This window comes from Rhinopithecus roxellana, chromosome 4, assembly GCF_007565055.1.
Source record: "Rhinopithecus roxellana isolate Shanxi Qingling chromosome 4, ASM756505v1, whole genome shotgun sequence".
Taxonomy (NCBI): Eukaryota; Metazoa; Chordata; class Mammalia; order Primates; family Cercopithecidae; genus Rhinopithecus; species Rhinopithecus roxellana.
Window position 1 is genome coordinate 125,496,061 of NC_044552.1, and position 21,916 is coordinate 125,517,976.

Here is a 21,916-nt window from a genome sequence, read left to right on the forward strand (position 1 = left end):
TAGGTTCATTCTTTTCATCCATTGCTCAGCAGAAGCACACCCTCTGTGGCCAAGTGGAAAAGTGGACAGAAGTTATCATTAGTATTTATAGCACTATAACATAATATGCCAGCATTTGGAGCTTAAAGGGATCGAATGTGGTATAACATAATAAAATATAGTCTATAAAAATCCCTGGATTATTCAGAAAATAATTTTATGATGCAAGGTGGCTAAATGATTAAAGCACTGATAAATGATCTGTCAGTTTGCTATTTAAATATTCATTTAATTATGTTCTGCAATGGAGTTATACATTAACTCTGAACTGTGTTAGAAAAATTAGGATTAGAAGTATTAATTTATCTTTTATTTTGTTTTGACTCTTGTATTCTGGAGAGTCACCTGATGACAAAACTCCATTCTGTCTGGTAATCAAACTACATCTCGTAAGTGTACTTCATTTGCAGAATATGCCATTTTAACCCGTTTTGACATTAAGCCTGATTTTATGCATCAGTCTAGTTATTTGCACAGAGGGGAAACTTAATCTGAGTGTTACCACCCTCTACTTGTTGTATTCATTGACATCTCCTTCCAGATTTCTGTCAGCAGCAATTTCAAGTGAATCAAATAGGACTGCTCTTGTAAGCTATTCTTTTGTAGCACAGAAAGCCTGTATGAATCAAATGTCAAAATTCATTCTAGGCAAATAGTTTACAGAGAATGTGCTAGCCTACAGAAGTTTGCTGCTCATGGTTTTTGAATAAGTTTTCATGGAAATATGGTACTTAGCAACTTTTATGAAAGATATTTTAAAAAATTTGGTGTTTGCCTCTGGCTAGAAGTTTGATACCAGCCTCTTCATTATCTAACAGTTATAGTCAGTTCTCCATCTTTTAAAAGAGATTATAATTCTTTACAGACTTAAGCCAAGTCTTGCTGTTTAAAGTGAGTAATAGAAAAAGTTGGACAAAAATCCTGGGTTTTCCTTTTTAAAAAATTAATGACAAGGTTGCTAGTCTCCCTTAGTGATGATATATGATTTTTAAGAAAAATGAGAAGTTAAGGAAGTCATATTTTTACACTATTTTACAAATTTCCTCTCAAAATAGTATTTATTTGAATATATCCTGTGAGTTCAGAAATAATTTTTATCCCCAGACATTGATTTGGTTCCTACTTGGGCTGAGAAGATAAAAAGAAAAGTATGAGGTGTTATTTTTCCTTTTACTTACGAATTTTACTTTGAGAGCTAAGCTTTACATATAAAACAGTAATAGCAGGTGTATATACACACACACTTATATCCACACACATAAACATGTGAGTAAAATTGTTAAAGTATTTTTTATAGTTCTGTAAAGTAATATGAAAGCACAGAAATGCCAAGTTACTATAGACTGGAGTTGGTATGCATGTCTTCATTGAGGAGAAACTTTCGGATTTCAAAGAATGATATATTTAGGGCTGAGTGCGCTGGCACATGCCTGTAATCCCAGCACTTTGGGAGGCCGTGACGGGCGGATCACACTTGAGGTCAGGAATTTGAGACTAGCCTGGCCAGGGTGATGAAACCCCATCTCTACTAAAAATACAAAAATTAACTGAGCATGGTGAAGGGGCACCTGTAGTCAGTCTCAGCTACTAGGGAGGCTGAGGCATGAGAATTGCTTGAACCCATGAGATAGAGATTACAGTGAGCCGGGATCATACCACTGCACTGCAGCCTGGGCGACAGAGTGAGACTCCATCTCAAAAAATATATATATATACACACACACACATATATTTATATATATATATACATTTAATTTATATATATATATAAAAATATATATATGGAAAACTCAGCTATACTTAACCTGTTACATTTTTCATTTGAAAATTGCTTAAATAGTAGAATCTAAGCAAAAATTGGGGGTTACAAGAAAAGGTTTTAATATATCCTTGCATATCAAGGATGACATAAAAAAAATGTACCATAAACATTCGTTCAGGGCAAACCACCTTCCTGACTTTACAGGGCCAGTGTTGCCATTTTTGATCCGGGCTTTCTTTGGCTTGGCATTAACTAGGAATCTTCCATCTTGCAAAACCAGTGTATTTATTGGAGTTTAAATAAATTAAGCTCTTTGCTTCTGCTAAATCAAATGGAGAAGTGGGTTCCCACCCATGGGAAATAAAGCATAAAATACAAATGCACTGATCCGGTCTCCTGTCCTTTTTCAGTCTGCTTATCCTAATTTTGCTGGTCGCAGGTTCCTTGTGTTGGGGGAAGAATCCATGTGTGCATCTGTACACAGTAACATGCACACTCTGCGTTGTCTTAGAACAAATTCTTTAGGGAGCAGAGCTAAGTGTGCATGTTCATTCTACCATCTTTAATTGGAAGTCCACTTTCTACTTCTAAAAGTTGAACAATGAGCATGTTTTATCACATCCTAAAATAAAGTGGACTCTTCCTCTGAATATAGCACATGTCAAAGTTACCATTAGGCTGTCTGGGTATCTTCTAAAAAGACTTTTGATTGTGGTAGCTTTAGTAGCATCTGTTTTGACATAGTTCTTTGTTTTCTTGCAGATGCTTCTCAGTAGTTTTCATTTTCTTGCTTTATTATTCCCTGTAGGTGTCTAGATAATCCATTTTATTTTGCATGTGTGTTTAATTGGGGAGTGGGTCTTAGGAGATGAAAGAGCATAGAAATGCTTTTCTCCTTAAAATATGTTATTTGGGGCCAGGTGTGTTGGCTTACACCTGTAATCCCAGCACTTTGGGAGGCTGAGGTGGGCAGATCACGAGGTCAGGAGTTCGATACCAGCCTGGCCAACGTGGAGAAACCACACCTCTACTAAAGATACAAAAAATTAGCCAGGTGTTGTGGTGTACTCCTCTAGTCCCAGCTACTGTGGAGGCTGAGGCCGGAGAATCACTTGAACCCTAGAGGCGGAGCGGCAATCACGCTACTGAACTCCAGCCTGGGCGACAGAGCAAGACTCAGTCTCAAAAAAAAAAAAAAAAAAACAAAAAAACAACAACAACAACAAAAAAAACAGTTATTTGGGTTTTTGGCAAATAATAGGTGCAATTCATTTGTTATTCACTTGGTTTGGGTCATTATTTATCATATATAGTTTTGTGGCTTTGTTCATTAAGCATTTCTGGAGCAAGCATTGGTGATACCATGAGGAATTTTTAGTCTCCTCTGACCCCTGGTTGGAGCCTGTGCAGTAAAGGGGAAAGGATTCGTTCCTGTGTTCGTGGTTGGATTTCACACTGATTTACTTTTCTATTTCTTGGTGCTTTTCTCCTTTAGACTTTCATGTTACTAGTTCCATGATGACATCCAGGTGTTCCTTTATAGTATTATAATACAAAAAAAAAAAAAAAAAAAAAAAGTTATATGCTTTCTGACTACTTTTTCTTCCTCTGGAAACAAAATCCCTACTTTTTCAAATTTAGCAGATAACCTAGAGAGGATCAGCAGTTTGAGTGAATGACTTTAGTGTGTGAATTACCTGTATTGCCTTCTAAGAGATATTTGCATTTTAAAAGAAGATACCTGTTTACTCTAAAGAATCTAGTGGTTGAATTCTAGTGGTAGAATTTCACTATTGAAGCCAAGAGAAGTAAAAAAATAAAGGCAGTTTGGGGTGGGAGGAAGGTCAAGGGCTGGATTTTTGGCATCTTTGGATCAGGTGGTCACACTACCAGTAGTACAGCCTTTTTGAAAGGCACGGTTCAGGGCCATGTTCACCCAGAGATGCTTAACTTCCCTGCTTCTGAATTCCTAGGTTCTTTCTGATGCCTCACAGTTTCCTCCTTACATAGTTGTAGCATTTTTTGTGTATGTGTGTTTTAAATCAAGCGAGACCTTAAAGATTCACCCAGCCAGGTCCCCCTCCTTCCACACTCCAGTGGTGAACAAAGACCTTGTTGTCACTTTGTCTTTTATTTTACTTTGTTAGTCATCCACCAGGAACGAAAAGCTTTTACTTGGAAAAAATGTCAAATTGAGTAGAAACACTGTTGCCCCAAGTAGATCAATGTTCAAAAACTGAGATATCTCAAAATGAACTGGATTTTTCCCTAGATTGCCCAGAAGTTGCTTGTCATCAAATTCAAGAATCAGAAATTCAGATGGTGAAGTATAAGGCAACTACTGTTGTTAGGAAACTCATCGAGACCTCTCCTTAGTCACATCATATCTCCCTCTGCTTTACAACCATAATAAAGTAAGCATTTAAGTGATTAAGATTATTCTGCATTGTAACTTGTCTTCTACTTTGGTTAGTTGTTGAAAGAATAAGCACTCCTGGCTAGTAGAGGTAAGAACAGTTTGAGTGGGTCTGGCTTGTGATAAGATGTAGGATCTCTAGTCATCTTGTGTTTTTTCACCTGATGATTTCTTTCACAAAGGTAGACTCAGATATAGTTGTCATTGAAGATTGTCAAATAAATCTTATTTTATCAGGCTGTGTTAATCTTTTTTTTTTTGAGATGGAGTCTCACTCTGTCACCTAGGCTGGAGGGTAGTGGCACGATCTCCACTCACTGCAACCTCTGCTATCTGGGTTCAAGCAGTTCTCCTGCCTCAGCCTCCCAAGTACCTGGGATTTCAGGCACCTGCCACTGCACCTGGCAATTTTTTGTAGTTTTCATGGAGATGGGGTTTCACCATCTTGGCCAGGCTAGTCTTGAACTCCTGACCTCGTGATCCACCCGCTTCGGCCTCCCAAAGTGCTGGGATTACAGGCATGAGCCACTGCGCCTGGCCAATCATTTTTTTAAAAAAGAATTTTAAGTGAATAATTGAGCATTTGATTTATTATCCTGGCTTTTCTATCTGGGTCTTTGAAAGGGACAAAAGGAGCACGTATACTCCATGGGATGTAGCCTGGCCAGATTGAAAACTGAAAATTGCTGGATTTGGAGTATGCGGGCAGATAGTTGTATGCTGGGACAGGGATTCTCTTTGCTGACTGCCTCATGTTTAAGCTTTTAAAGATTTGTTGGTTAAGCTTTTAAAAAAATTTTAGGGTTTTTAGGACAATGAAGTTACTCTGTATGATGCTATAATACATGGTGGATACGTGTCATTGTGCATTTGTCCAAACCCATAGAATGCAGACACTGAGAGTGAACCCTGACATAAACTGTGGACTTAGGGTGATAACGACATGTCAGTGGAGGTTCACCAGTTGTAACGACTGTACCCACTGTGTGGGGGATGTTGCTGATTTTCCCAATGGGGGAGGTTATGCGTGTGTGAAAGCAGGGCATAGAGGGAAAACTTCTGTACTTTATGCTCAATTTTGCTGCGAACCTAAAACTGGTCTAAATAAAAAGTTACAGATGCCCAGGATCCTCTTTTGTAGGTTCTAATTCAGTGGATCTGATGCCAGCTGGAGCATCTGTGCAGCCAGAGTTAAGAACTGCTTTGAGAGGCCTCATGTTAAGACTGTAGGAGGTCTTATTAAGTGTATATTTGGGTTCATTTACTTCACAGCTGTTTGCTAACTCTAATTGGTAGCTGAATTTGGTTATGATTTGTTTGGAGCAATGCCTAGGACATTGTAAGGGCTTGACAAATATTAACTATAATTTTTATTGTTAAAATCCTGATTATATGTTTTTCTCAGGATTTGACCAGCTTTCTTAAATTTCTGATGAAAATACTTAAGTTCTATGCCTTGGATAAATTCCTAGTATTCTTATATTTTATCACTATATGACTTAGAAGGGCCATAATGTAAACGGATGCCACTTATATATTCATAGTGACTTTGTAATTTAAATAACTTGGTTAGACTGAAAAATTAAACCCCATTTAGTACTTTTACAAGTAAGAAAAACCTCACAAGATTTAAAAATAATATATTTTATCTTGTAATTTTGAATAAACCAATCCCTAGTGTCCAAGGACTTATCCTTTTGTTGGAGGGTCAGAAGAGAGACGTTGGCTATAACCAGTTGTGTTACAAAAATGTAGAATGTCAAAGGTGAACTTATTTCCCACTGAAATAAACTCTAAGAGTAGAAATACTTGTTTTTTGCAGATGAGAAATTGCAAATTTAGCTGGCTAGTTAGCAGCTGTTCACTTACAGCAAGCGAAGATTTAGATAGTTCTTCCTTATAAGCTAGAATACTATTCCATTAAACTTTTATTACCAAAGGAAGGCATTTATGGAATGCCTGCAGGGCTGTATTTTATGAATGACTGAGCAACTGACATATACTAGAACTGACAGAGGTGTTTATTGTTTTGTTTAAACAAAAAATACATTTTTATATACAATTTGTGGATATTTACATGTCATCAAATATAGTTTTCTTAACAAGCTTTAAGATCCGTTGCTCTGGGGCTTTTTTGAGGTTTTCTGCATCTTCATTCCAGAGGTTGGCTTTGGGTTTGCTGTGGAGCTAGAACGTAGGTGTGAGGAGTGGGAATTGGTTCCTGGAATAGCCTTCTGCACACCTGTTTGGATATGTGGAGATAGAAATCCTCCAAGTGGGCACACCCTAGTCTACTAGCTGATTCTTGTGTCTTGAAAACTATTGAAAATTTCTGGGCTGCAGGAGATAAAAACTACAACTGTCTAAGAAATAAATTTGTGTGTGGTTACGAATGAGATATTAAAAGGTTAATATTGTTTAAAAACTAGCATTCATTTTCTTTGTTAAAAAAAAAAGGGCCATATCATAGACTTCAACTTGTTGACAGTGTGATTTTTTGTGTGTGTTAATAATGTTGGTAGCAGGATTTCAGATTTTTTTGGTGCCATTTTCCACATAGCATAAACATGAAATACATTTTCCCATCTTGTTTGAGCTTACCAGGTTGCTTATGAGATTAATTGTATGCTCAGTTAAGAATTCCAAAATATTTCAAAACCCAGCAGACTGGGGTGGAAGAACATTCCATTGAATACTGCTCTTGATGGGCTTGGAAACATCGTGCTCGTGAAATAAGGATCTTACTTTATAACATTTAAGAAGGGCAAGTACCTCTCTCCTTGAGGAGTCAAAGTGTCTGTGTGATTTTATTAAAGGTGAACCTCTGTGCTTCTAGCTTTACTAGGATTTCCTTTTAAATTATTGCAGGTTACAGTTACTGAAGGTTATCTTTGCAGTCTGTTCTAGTCTAGTGTGTGTTTTTCTAAGTAGCAGCTTTTTAATTTTAATTTTTAGCAACTGAAACTATATTGAATGAATGGTATTTTGTGTCATTCCTGTCAATGGCACTGCAAAATTCCCCCAGTATTCTCTCATAATCCTCTGAATCCTGTGGAATGGAAAAGATGTGGCAATCCTTAATGAACTGTGAGAAATTTTCCTTTCTCCCTCCCTTCCTTTTTTTTGGTTTAGTCTCTAAGGAAATAGTATACAAGAAAAATTTCTTTATAGTGACTTGTAAGAAACCAACATGTTTAAATAAATCTGATATCTGTCTATCTTGTTTACTTGTATACATGTATACAAAGTTTTCCTGATTAATGAAAACTAAGTTTGAAAAAACTTTTTCAGTTACTAAAAAAATTTAAAAAAGGGATGGGTGCTGTGGCTCATGCCTGTAATGCCAACACTTTGGGAGACCAAGGTGGGAGAATTGCTTGAACCCAGAGGTTTTAGAAACCAGCCTGGGTAAGATGATGAAACCCCATCTGCCTCTTCCAAAAAATTTTTAAAATTAGCCAGGCATGGTGGCATGCACCTGTAGTCTCAGATACTCAGGAGGTTGAGGCAGGAAGGTCATTTGAGCCTAGAAGTTTGAGGCTGCAGTGAGCCAGGATTGTGCTACTTCACTCCAGCTTCAGCAACAGAGCAAGATCCCCTCTCTTAGAAGAGAGAGAAAAAAAAAAAGTAAATGTATTTGTCTTCTATATTTATGTATCTACATGCATATGTTTGTATATTATATATAATATGTATCTTTTTTAAGTATTTGGGAGAAACATTTTCAAACTTAATTCTTATTAATGATCAGGGAAACTTAAGAATCTTCCTTTACTATATAAATGTCTCATTTACTACTGGAATTATGTTTTTAACACACACACAAAATTGACCAGGGTTTCTTTTTCCTGGGGTTTGAATGAAGTTTGGGAAAGAGATATGTTGACAGCTCCCTTAGATTGGTAAGAAAATAATTATCTGATAAATCACAGCCTTGGATAATTTGAGACACTCTCTATTCTTCCCTAAGGTTTTATAGGATTCCCAACCTCCTTCCCCAACAATGTATCAGTTGTTGTGTTTGCTCTGTGCATACCTTTCTTTCCTTGGCCTTTTATATTTGCATAGTGTAGTTTGGAGCTAGTGCAAAATACATAGCTTCAGGGCTGTAATGTATAGATTGCATTGTGCTCTTCCCATCATCGTCTCCTTGGCACACAATAACTGCAGTGTGGAGGGCCCTACACAGAGACAGTGATGGTGTTTATAAAACGCCAGTGGTGTGTGGCATTCACTACAATCTGCCGGGTAAGCAGTTGCACAAATTCCTCCAAGTTGAGAGGCCTCCAGAAATGTCATGTTTTGGCCTCAGTGTTGAATGCCACAAATAACAGCACAGGCATGGGGGACTTTGCTCAGCCTCTCAGATTCCAGCCTACCTTCCTTTGGCTGCATCTACAGTAGATTTCATTGCCTCTTTTTCTTTTTAAATGAAAGTTCCCAAAAGCTAGCACTCTAATTTTTGAATAATGTATTTTGAGCCCATCTAAATTGTCTTGTTTTTGTCTATTTTCTTTGGGTATCTATAATATAGTATGTAGGTTTTTAAAAAAACTAAAATTCTGATACCTGGAAAGGAGACCAAAGAGCTTTTTTTGTTTGTTTTTTAAGAGTTTTCAACCCATTAACTTTATATTGCTAGTGAGTGGTATAAGTAGGGTTAGGGAGAGGCAGACAGAGGAAAAATAGATAGCTAAGCTTGTTGGTATTTAATATAGAAAGTTATATTCAAAAAAATTTTTTAAGTATGTTTGGCAAGTTTTATTAACAGTTACATGGTTTTTATTGTTTAATAAACTTGATGTCATATTATCAGAGTAGAGATTGACACAGGTTGTACTTTATGAAGATTCTACTGTAAGAACAGAAACACAGCAAAGACATGCTTTAGGTAGCAAGAAGAAATGACAGCGAAAGTGATGTCTTAGTGAAGGAATGTGCAAGACTAGGAAACCCCCTGTCCCTTCTGCACAAAGATGAGGTATGGCCTACTCTTAAGAGGAAAGGGCAGATTGGCTTTTTTGCTCATGTCATTCCTCTAGTTCCCAAAACGTATTTGGAAATGCCCCAGTTTACTAAGGAAGAGTATAAGCACAATGTAGAATTGTGAAAATGAAGTGTTGGTCTATGCTGGTCTTCTCCCAGAAACTAGTTAGCCTCATGTGTTTGGTTTAGGTCCTTGAACATTACGGGTTGGTAGTCCATGAGCTAGATAAGGAAGATTGTGTAAGAAACCAGAAGGCCTGAATTCTAGACTCAACCCTGTCAACTTTTTGACTGGGCTTATGGCATTGAACCATTCCACCAGCAGATATCTTTTGGCCTACCAGTCACTAATTACTCAGTAGGAGGCATTGAAGTAAGATGTCCTTTTTCTTAAAGAACTCAATGTCTGAAAGTAATAAGTATCAAAAGGAGTAGAGTAGAAGAATAAGTGCCATAGATGTGAAATAATGCTCTTAAAGGGGAATGATGTAATATTGGGAGATTGGAACAGGCTTCATAGGGAAGGATAATTTGGAGATTTGTATACAAGTAGAAGTAGTTTTGACATTTGTAAATAAATCAGGAGAAAAAAATTAGAATATGTCTTGATAAGTCAGTAAGTGGTTCTCTTTATCTGGGGCAATACCCCAAAATTGCTGTGACAACTAAGGAAGCAACTACGTGTACTAGTATCGTAGGTCCAAGTTATGAAGCAAAATTATGTGTATATTTTGCTTGGTTAACAAATGTATATTTGTAGTCCTTTTATACAGTAGAATTCAAGTTGTTGTTTATTTAAAAAAAAAAAAAAAAAAGCAATGTTAATGGGAGAAAATTACTTTCCTGGATGGAAGTGTGGAATATTAGTGTATATTAATGGCACATATAATAATTTATTTTAACTGAAAATCAGACTGAAAAATTAGATAAACTCTCTATAACCTTATTTTTTTATTTGTGAAATAAGGAAGTTTGCTTAAATAATGGAAAACTTTAAAATCATATTTAAAATCAATTATTATTTTAGAGCAGCTCAAAAAGGTCTTGTAATTTCAGCTGGCTTTAATGAATCCATGTAATAAGCCAAACATTTTATTGATCACTTTAAACATACTTCATTTAATTCTCTCATCACCATTCTAAGGTGGGTACTTTTAAAGAGAGGAAACTGAGGCACAGAGAAGTTATGTAACTTGCCATGGTTGCAGAGCTGTTAAGAGTAAGGCTGGGGGTCAAGCCCAGGACACTGTGATTATACTGCAGTACTTTTCTTCCATATTGTTAAGAATTGGTGATTCTCAGGAAAGATGGAACATACCAGAATCTGGGGGGGAAGGAAGAACTATTTTGAGGAACAATTTCAACTTACATGCCCCCGTACATTTTTATGTGCTACCATTATGCATTGTACCTTGGTTCTTCAACCCCACCCCAAAGAGAATTATTATTTATGGAGTGTGTTGTGAACAATGTCAAGACAAAGTTGTGAGCCACTCGATGGTGTTGCTGTCTGAGCCGATCCAATCGAGTTTGATTGCACATTAGTGCTATAAATGTTGTAACCTGGAACATTCATATGTAGCATTTAATGTGTGTCACCTGATAATCTGATGCTTTTTAGAATATAAGAAGAAATGTGCTACTTCTTTTGTTTGCGTTTTTGAATAAGCCTCCAAAGCACATCTATTTTAGGTTTCTTAGAAGTGACTTTTCTGTGTTGTTTTGTTACAATTTTCCTTCTCAGTCCTTCTTTTTATTCCCTAGTTTATGTTTCATTCCCTCTTGTCTTGATGACTTTATTATAGCTATTTAAAAAAATGCATGTTAGAACCATTTATATGTTGAGTATAAATAATAAATTATTAGAATAAAATCATTGTAGATTAATAAATTTTATTAATTTTGCTAGGGATTCATTGAGCTTTCTTAATTTGAAGTTTTATAGCATTGTTTCTTTTAATACTGCCTTTCCCTTATTCTCTCTCGTCTCCATCTAGGACTCTGATGAGATATTTGTAGACCTCTCATTCTGTTCTCCATGTCTGTGAAGTTCTTTCATATTGTCCTTCCCTTTGTCTTTCTCAGCCACATTCTGGATAGATTTTTTCAGATCTGTCTTCCAGTTTACTGGTTTTCTCTTCAGCTTTGTCATATCCTGTCCATTTGGATTGTAATTTAGTTACTATATAGTTTTCATTTCTAGGTGTTTTATTTGATTATTTTCAAAAACTACTTTTTCATAGTCACTTTTTCCTTAGTCATATTTTAAAATATTTCTTATAAACACATAAAACATATGTATTTTGTTTTGTACTTGATAATTCTATTATGTGCAGTCTCTGAAGATCTGATTCTGATACTGTGTCTCTCAATAATGGTGTCTGGTTTCCTTGTGGTTTTGTGATTTTTAAAAGTATGTTTTTTGAGATTTTTGTTTATGAGAATTTCTTGCTTCTCCCAGGCAGCTGGGCACATCTAATCTTGGACCAGTTTAAACTGGATTCTCTTTTGGCATTTTTGAATCAAACAGATGTGAATACCAGTGTCTACGTCTGCATTAGAGTCAGATGGTGGTACAGGTTGAGTATTTTTTATCTGAAATGCTTGGGACCGGAAATGTTTTGTATTTCAAGTTTTTTCCAGATTTTGTAATACTCGAACACTCAAAATCAAGAAATTGGGAATCTGAAATGCTCCAATGAGCATTTTCTTTGAGCATAATGTTGGCATTGAAAAACTTTTGGGTTTTGGAGTTTTTCGTATTTTTGGTTTTTGGATTTGGGATGCTTAACCTGTAATTCTTCCCTACCTCATTTTCTTCCCTATCTAATTTTCTTGAGGTGTGGTCATTAAAACAGTAATTCTGTTGTAGAATATATTAGTAAATGTTGTATTAAAAAATAGTGGGCTCTTTTGCTAAATAGTTTTGGGAAACATCAGGTTTCCCAAGTGAAAGAAATAATGGGAAACAGGGTTTTTGCATTGCAGAACTCCTCAAGGTGTCTGTTATACAAATAGGTGTTTTGATGCTCAGTAATCATATGCAACAAGCAGAATTTTTCTTGTCCCACTCTGCTGCTGTGTTTGGGAATGAGGGGTGTATATAACTCATGGGACAAGTGGGACCAGTGGAAAATAACTTTGGCAAATATAGGTTGGCCTCCTGATACTCTTGGCTTCTGCTAATTGCCCTTCTCGCTGTCTTTCCTACTGTGTTTACACCATTTTATGACTGTGTGTGTATGTGTTTGTGTTTGTGTTTGTATGTGTGTGTGTGTGTGTGTGTCGTATTTAATCTGCCTGAGGGAAGTCATGATTGTATCTGCTGTTCCTTATCCCCAGAATAAAACATTGTCATTGTGCAGAGCTCTTATATCAGGCTATCTCGTAGGCCACTGGTCACTTTTCTTTGAGCCAGTTGGGCCAAGTACCTAATTATGTCCAAATTGGTAGATACATAATACTTTATTTTTGGCTTCCCATTCATTCTTTTTCTCTGCCAGTTGCATATAAATTTCCTAAGACCATGTTTGTCGTGTTCATTATTGATTCCCCGGTATCTTAACATAGGAACTGACACATATGGGTCAATATAGATTGAGTGTTAGCTTGGCAAGCCCTCACAGTCATCGGAGAGTCAGACAGGGTAACCAGCAGTCATGTCGCATGGCTTGTTTATTCTGGATGGCTTCCTTTTTTCATTTTACTGTATCCTCCAGTATCTTTTGAACAGAAATAGACTCAGTCTCTGTAAACATCCAAAGTAAAAAGTAAGCTCTATAAACATACATCCAAAGTAAAAAGTAAGTTATTTTGAATATCTCTTTTCTCTACCTCAAAAAATCATTTCCTCCTCTAAGATTCACTTCAGGTATCATATTCTTGGTGAAGCTGTGATTTCTGTTAGTCACATTTACTCATTCCATTCCTGGTGTTGCAATAGCACTTTGTACATCGCTCTCTCAACATGTGCTTCATGGTGTTGTTGCATTTTTGCTTTTCCTTCCAGATTTTGAGTTCATTGGGGGTGGAGAGGCAGATGGAAGCTTAAGTAACGCGTATGTGCAGTCAGGATCTCATCAAGCATTGAGAATATCTGTTTCCTGGAGACAGAAGGAAAGACTAGTAGAGAAGCAGGCTTAGCATCCAGAAACATTTTGGTGTTTGTTAGATGTGGACTAGTGAAGGAATAGTTGACAGTAGAGTACTGCTATGGTTGGTTGAGGCGTATTCCATCTCACTGGGTTAATTTTATTGTCACGTGAGCTCTGAGGTAGTTATTATCCTCATTTTACAGACAAGGAGACTAAGTGGTTTTCTATTGTCACACTGGTCCAGTAATAGTAAATGCTTACAAAATGTTGAATGATAGAGGAACTAGGTCCGATAGAGGAACTGGTCCAGCTGTCATGCTGATACCTCATGTACTGCATACCAACACCAAATTGTAGTGGTGAGCTGTGTGGGTGTTTTTTCCTCTTAATCTTGTAGGGAAATTCTGCCCATGAGGGCATGTTCCTGTTTTTGAAATGGAAACCAATGAGAACGTGTGAATTATTAATAAGAATTGACTTGAAGCTAGTGTTGGAATTGCAATGTGTTTTCTCCTTGAACCGAGGTGTATCGTTGTAGACATCAGTTGTCTTAAATATTCTTTTTACCCTAATTTCAAATAGCATCATAACCAACTGTTACGTACTGAAACTCTTTTGGTACTCACCACACCTCCTATAGTATCTGCTACTTGTTATCCCCATTTCACAGATGTGCAGATTAAGGTAAGCAGACATTAAGTGTCTTGCCATGGGTCACATAGCTTATAGGTAGTGAAAGTGTATTTAGAACTTTGGTGTTTGACATACAGAGCCCAATACTCTTATTCTCTACACTGTATTTGTATATACTTTTAATATATAGACAAACAAGCACATATCTATCTTAAACATGCTCGTATTTTAATTGACAATTAAATCCTGATTGTGAACCTATAATATGTATATGGCACATTGCTTTATTTTTAAATTTTTTATTATTTATGTATTTATTTGTTTGTTGAGACAGGGTCTCACTGTCACCAAGCCTGGATTGCAGTGGCGTGAACACAGCTCACTGCAGCCTCAGTCTCCCAGGCTTAAGCAATCCTTCCACCCTAGCCTCCTGAGTAGCTGAGACTACAAGCACACGCCACCACACCTGGCTAATGTTTGTATTTTTTGTAGAGATGAGGTTTCACCATGTTGCCCAGGCTGATCTCAAACTCCTGAGCTCAAGTGATATGCCTGCCTCAGCCTCCCAAAGTGCTGGGATTACAGGCGTGAGCTACCACGCCTGGCCTTACACTGCTTATTATGTTGAAATAATGTAATCTGTGTGGCATTCTCCTTCTTCCCTTTACAATTTGATGCAATTCTATTCTTTTCAGAAATGTTACCATAAGAGGCTTAATAACAAAAGTACCAGATTCTCCTCCTCAAGATATATATGTGGGGAACATTAATTTTCACACACTGGCTGAACTGTACACATTTTAATAGTGAGAGGGCATTTGTTTTGAGGATGGAAAAGTCTGATGGCTTTTTCTTTTTCACTAGCAGTCCATTGGTGGCTTTTATCAGTGCATCTGGGGAGGAGGCGTGTGTCTGACCTGACCTCACAGTTGGGTTGTTCCAGGGGTGTGCATCTTAATTGGAAATGAGTCACCACTCTGCTTATGTTTTGCCATTGATTAGACAATGAGCTTTTCTTCTATGCCTGTCAAAGGCTCTTACATCTCTGTTCACAGCAGCTTCTTAAATTAAAAAAAAAAAAAAAAAAAAAAATATATATATATATATATATATATATATATATATATATATATATATTCGAGGTAAAAATATGTTAAGTCCTTAGAGGCAGTTGATTTCTTGTCCCACTTCCATTATCTTGTATTTTTAGAATTTATCCTAAGGAGCGAACACCATATCGTTCTCTAGGAAATTGTAAATAGGAGCATAGCTCGTACAGAAAAAATAATTCTGTTCTACAGATATCATGGAACAAAAACTCAGACATTAAACCGAAGTGCTGATAGGATAAATTATGTTAGGATCTACTGAATAATAGGGCTAAATGATTTTCCTGGGGAGTAGTATACTTTATAGATATGAACCACCTTGAGGAATTGATGGGAGCAGTTTGAACATTTTTAAAATAAGAAAATGAACAGCTAACATTTTGCCTTTTTAGTCCTTTTTATATCCATATCGAGTAGCAGTAAAGCAGGCGGTGCTTGCTTATGCTTTTGTTTCACATTTTATGCTTTGTATATGTGTGCAGGGTGGGAAGGATGAAGTTAAAAATTAATCATTTTTATAGTGTTAAAAAATGAGAAAACAAATATTTAATGTTAATTTATAATAAATCATGTGTATGATATGATGTCTTATATTTATAGCAGTCTTGGAATCTTTAGTACTTGAAAAGTAAAGTTGTTATTTTTTCTCCAGAAACGTGCTAAGGGACAAGTGTTATTTGACAAAGTGTGTGAACACCTCAATCTCTTGGAGAAGGACTACTTTGGACTTTTGTTCCAGGAAAGCCCTGAGCAGAAAGTAAGTGATTTCAAGTTTATTTGTGTCTTTTTAGAACATAATGTGTTTTTTTATTAACCAATTTATCTCAGTTTAAAATTCAGCTTTAAAATAACTTAGGTGTTTATTATGACTTCACTGTGAAATTTGGTAAAAACTGAAAAACTATCTTATGTAGAGAGAAACCACCTGTAGCTTTTTGGCGTGTGTGTATTTGTGTGTGTGCATGCACGTGTGTACATGCTTTGCACTTATGTCATACGCAGACAGAATAGAATGTCATCAGTGGAAAATTGATGTTCTGGCATAAAGAGAACACAGACTAAATGATATTAATCACTTTTGGTTCTCAATCACTCAATCTCACCTTTTGGTACTAAGTGAAGCTGGTCACAGCAGCTCAAATTGTGCAGTCACCTGTATGCTAGGTATTAAAGCATACCCAAAAGACAGGGAAGGCAGCGCATTGGAACGATTCTGTCTGAGGATACCAAGAACACTTGGTCACAGTGAAAGGGATTACTCTCCATGATCTAACATTCAGATCACAGTCAGTAGAACAGAGCAATCAATGGAAGAACAGAAGTGTGAATTTTATTTGCCTACGTTGCTATCGTTGTTAGTATTTACATGTTCTACTAATGAAATATAGGATAGTAAGAGTGATAATTATATATACTTTAAGTTTTCGCAACTTGCTTAGCTTTAAATACTTGATATCTAATTTGTGGTTTAATTCCATGTTTAGACTAAAGACAATTAAATTGCATGCGTGCCTGCTGAATAGTACATGAGTATTCTTAATAGAGCTCTGTTTAGAGTACTGTTCTCAGACATAATAGCACATTTGACTAAATAAATTAGGTTTTTTAGACTATAAATTATAAGATAGTCTTGATAATGTTTCCTAAAAGCTGCAAAAGAGAAAGTGGTGGGAATTTGGCTAGGATTACCTACTTTTTATTGAGATTACCTACTGGTAGATTCATAGGAGCATGTAATATAATCTTTGTAAAGTAGAGGGACAATTGAGTATGTTGTACAATATGTGGGATCACATGTTCTATTAGTAGGCATAGGATATACTACATTAAGAAATCTGGGCTAAGCGCGGTGGCTTATGCCTATAATCCCAGCACTTTGGGAGGCCGAGGCAGGCGGATCACTTGAGGCCAGGAGTTCAAGACCAGCCTGGCCAACATGGTGAAACCCCGTCTCTATTAAAAATACAAACATTAGCTGGGCATGGTGGTGGGTACTTGTAATCCCAGCTACTCGGGAGGCTGAGGCAGGAGAATCGCTTGAACCCAGGAGGCAGAGGTTGCAGTGAGCCGAGATCACGCCACTGCACTCTAGCCTGGGTGACACAGCGAGACTCCGTCTCAAAAAAAAAAAAAAGAAAAGGAAAGAAATCTGATATTTTTAAATACTAGTTTTGCATAAGAAAGAGTAGTATTTATTTAGATAGTAGGATATACTATTTTTTTTATTTTGACAACTCTCAATTTATGTGTCTACTTCATAGCTTTCACTGAATCTCAGACTCATCTACTTAACTGCTTCCTGGATGTGGGAGTTGGCAATTCCCTCTGTCTGTCATGTATACATTTAGTACACACCTTGTTTGTTACTCTTTCTCCCCATTCTAGGAATTCCTCGAGGGTAGATGCCATGCCTTACTTATCTGTATAGCCTCCGTATATGTAGACATTAGCTGCTATTTATTACCTGTGTGTCATATCACACCTATAAGGATGTCCGTTCTCATGAAAATAGAAAATAGCAAGTGTTGGCAAGGATGTGGAGAGACTGGAGATGCTGTGTGCTATGGTTAGGAAGGTAAACTGAATCAACCACTCTGGAAGACAGTGTGGAAGTTCCACAGAAAATTAAAAATAGAACTACTGGCTGGGCACGATGGCTCACACCTGTAATCCCAGCATTTTGGGAGACTGAGGTGGGCAGATCACGAGGTCCGGAGTTCGAGATCAGCCTGGCCAACAAGGTGAAGCCCTGTCTCTACTATTAAAAATACAAAAATTAGTTGGGCATGGTGGCATGTGCCTGTAGTCCCAGCTACTTGGGATGCTGATGCAGGAGAATCACTTGAACCCGGGAGGTGGAGGTTGCAGTGAGTTGAAATCGCGGCAGTGCACTCCAGCCTGGGCAACAAGAGCGAAACTCCATCTCAAAAAAAAAAAAGAATTACTACATGATATAGCAGTCCTACTTCTGAGTATATATACAAAATAATTGAAAGCAAGATCTTGAAGAGATATTTGTTTACCCATGTTTATTGCAGCATTATTCATAATAGCCAAGAGATGGAAGCAACATTAATGGGTGAATAAAGAAAATGTGGTGTACACATACAATGGAATATGTATGTACATATCAATACATACTCAGCCTTGAGAAAGAAGGAAATCCTGTCACATGTTATATCATGGATTAACCTAGAGGACACCATGTTAAGTGAATTAAGGAAGTCACTAAAAGACAAGCACTATAGCATTCCACTTATATGAGGTATCTAAAGTAATCAGACTCATAGAAACAGAGAGTAGAATGGTGGTTGCTTAGGGGCTGGGGGAGGGGGAGTTGGGGAATTGTTTAATGGGTAGAGTTTCAGTTTTGCAAGATGTAAAAGTTCTAGAGATCTGTTGAACAATGAGAAAATAGTTTACACTACTCAACTGTACATTAATAAATGGTTAAAATGGCAAGTTTTATGTTATGTGTTTTTTACTACAATTAAAAATAATCCCACTACCTGTGTATAAACCAGCGTGCTCACTGCTGAGGCTCTAACTGTAAACAGTGAGAACCTAGACCCTGCCCTCAGAGATGTCCCTGCTTATGTTTTAGTTGAAGAGGCAGAGTGGAAAAGCTAATTCTGCAGTTAGTGAATTTTGATTACTACTCTGCAGGAAAAAGTCAGGATGCTAACAGGAAGACTCTGCTTAGGAGGACATGATGCTTAAGCGGAAACCTCATGTGTGAGTGGACTTTCGCTGGGCAATGGGATATGGGAAGCACATACACGAGGCCCTGAGACTGGAGCAGCTGTCTGGTTAAAAACTGGAAAGAAGCCTGGTGTGAGTTAGTAAGGGGAGAATGAGATTAGGCTCAGGAAAGGCTGGGTATTAATGAGGCTCAGATCATGCAGGGCCTATTAAGGCTATATGTTAAGGTTTGGGACGTTTCCTTTTTGCTAAGAAAAATAGCAAACTGTTGATAGGCTGAAGCAAGACTGTGAGATGACCAGTTTTGTCTTTAAAAAGGTCACTTTGGTTGATGGTTGGAATGGGATGAGTGGGGACTTGAGTAGGGCTGTGCACCCAAAGCACAGAAGTAGCCTTGAATAAGGTTGTGGCAGTGGAAATAGAAAAGCGAGTGATTGAAGAGAGAGTGAGGAAGGAGGTAGACTCAATCTGATGAACAATTGGACATGAAGAATGACAGATATCAAGAATTAAGGCCTGGGTTTCAGGATGGTTGGAGCTGTTCAGTAAGAAGGGAAGGAGGTCAATTGGGGGTTGGTAGGGGATATCATGAGTGTAGTTTCTGACATTTTGAATTTTAGGTTCAATTACTTATGGAAAGAACAAGTAAATAAATGAATTTAGTTTTGGATGTGTCTTAAAGAATGGCAGCTTGCATGGAACAAATACTCCACTCTAGGTATAATCTGTCTTAGCAGTGCAGGGTGCATGGGGTAGTTTCATTTTCTGATGTGAATATCTTATTTATGTGGAGGCTTGTAACCAGAAGTACTTCTTTGTAACTTACCTGTTTTTAAAAAAATCAGAGGTGGCTTTTACCATACAAATATTCCAAATAAAACAGAAATGGCTGTTAACAGCTAATCATTCTGGTATTCTCACTAGGCAGCAGGCACCTTGCTTGTGTTATCTCATGTAGTTCTCAGAATGACCCTAAGAGGTAGGTGTTATTAACTACACTTTATAGATGCAGAAATTTGAGGCACAGAGGAAGTTTAAAAAGTCAGCCAAGGTCACCTAGCCAATAAATGTTGGTGATAAGATTCAAATTCAGGCAGAAAACTCAGAAGAAAAAGATACATTTTAGATTTTAGGGAAAATGTCAACAGTTGTAAACCTTCTGTCGGTCAAGGTAAAAATGGGCACAATTTTTCATAGCTGTCATAACTGGAAAGTAGAAGAATACCATCTTGCCTCAGAGGAATTTTTCATGTTCTCAAATTCTGAAAGCCACCCTGCAAGACTTTACACATAGGGTGTTGAAGGACATTGTGAGCTGAGTTCCTAGGATGAGTTTCACAGTTGATGTTTCTATTATAGTGTCAACAAATTTAAGGGCATGAGCTAACTTATTGATGGTGATTCTGTGATGGTCTGTGCCAGTGCTGCTCAAAAGAGACTTCTTCCTTTGTGTTAGAATCACCTGGGAGACAGATTTTCAATTAGGAATCTTATTTATCTCTCTTCTTCCTCCATTGTTCGTAAACACACATGCGTGCACGCATGCATGCACATGCACACACACATAGAAATGCACGTTCATTGGGTATGCCTTGATTCCTCCCTTCCCAGGTAAAAAATAGTGCCATTACTATTTAATTTACATATAGGATGTTGAAGGATGTTTTGGGCTGTGCTGCCTGCAGGGATATGTCCTATTCCTAAGATATATTGGGCCAGAAAACAGATTAACCTTTGGTCAAGCTAATACTTTCAAGTATATAGCTTTCCAGTAATCTAATTCAATTCAATGATAGAGCTTAATATACCCTTGTCCTAACTACCAGCTAGACATTTATTAGGGACTAGATAGGAGAGACACTTTCAAGTTTTACTACCTGACAAGGGCCTGTGATATGAATATTTTATATTGTTGTATGAAAGCAGATCTATAAATTTTGGAAATCATATGAGCAGTTTAGTGTTGACATTCTATTAGAGCTATTGAGAATTACGGCCAGTATTCTGGATGTGGGCAGGGAAGGGACATTTTGCACAGAAGAAAAGTAATCGTTCCAGCATGAATGATCATGATGTGAGTGTGGAGTTTCAAGTTGTCCAAAGGGCTGGAGGATGTGGCAGTGCCAGCCTCTCTGAATAGGAAAGACCTGTGAGGGGTAGGCAAGCTGGCAGGGGGAGGTAAGGACTTATGTTGCAGCTGTGTTTTCTCATGAGCACACTGTTTTAACTTAGACCATGGGTTAATTTGGGGTGACTTTGTGGGGAGTGCTAATGGAGTTTATGGGAAAGCAGCTGGAAAAATAAGTGAAGATCATTCTTTGGATCTTGTATCTCATGCTGAGGAATCTAGATTTTAAGTAGGAAACAACATAGTCAGATTTGAGTATCAGAAAGAACCCGTTCATGGTGTGGAGTGAGTTGATAGGGAACTGAGACCAGAGGCAGGAAGGTCAGGAGACAGTTGCAGTAGTCTAGAGATGATGAAAACCAGAGCAGTGGTACTAGGAGTGAAGAGGAAAGGACAGAGATTCTGTGTAGGTCATGTCCGCAGGACTTTGTGACTGCCACCTCTTAGCTATGGCAGCGAGGGGAAAGTTGGGGAAAAGTCCTAGGTTTCAGGGTTGGGTCGCTGGGGAACTTGATGGAGACTTTTACACAGGGACCTTGGAGAAGGAGCAGCAGTTTGAGGTATGCTAGGGAGCAGAGGTGGAATTTAATTTTTATTTTGCCAAGTTGGACATATTCGTAAGCTGTTCACTAGATGATTGGGGATCAGGGAGTAGGTGAAGGATGAAGAAAGTTAGCAGTAAAGAATTTGAGAGGCCAGGTATGGTGGCTCATACCTGTAATCCCAGCACTTTAGGAAGCCCAGGCGGGAGGATCACTTGAGCCCAGGAATTTGAGACCAGCCTGGGCAACATAGTGAGACTCTGTCTCTACAAAAAGATTAAAAAATTAGCCAGGCAGAGTGGCACATACCTTTAGTCCCAGCTGTTCGGAGGAGGGGAGAGGGGTGCTGAGGTGGGAGGATCACTTGAGCCCAGTAGGTCAAGCCAGCAATGAGCTGTGATTGCACCACTAAACTTAGGCCTAGGTAACAGAGCAAGACCCTGCCTAAAAAGCAAAAAAAAAAAGAAATTTGAGAGTGAGTGTAAACTGTTGTTTAAAGAAGTGT

The 21,916-nt window shown here is 37.6% G+C and overlaps 1 protein-coding gene across 20 annotated transcripts in view; it reads left to right on the forward strand.

The window, feature by feature from the left end:
• EPB41L2 (erythrocyte membrane protein band 4.1 like 2) overlaps window positions 1-21,916 on the forward strand; it is a 226,629-nt gene that overhangs the window by 122,803 nt on the left and 81,910 nt on the right. For all 20 annotated transcript variants that reach the window (XM_030928698.1, XM_030928701.1, XM_030928693.1 and 17 more), the window contains exon 4: window positions 15,692-15,796. In XM_030928698.1, coding sequence (XP_030784558.1) covers window positions 15,692-15,796 — 105 coding nt within the window. The remainder of the gene's footprint in view (window positions 1-15,691; window positions 15,797-21,916) is intronic.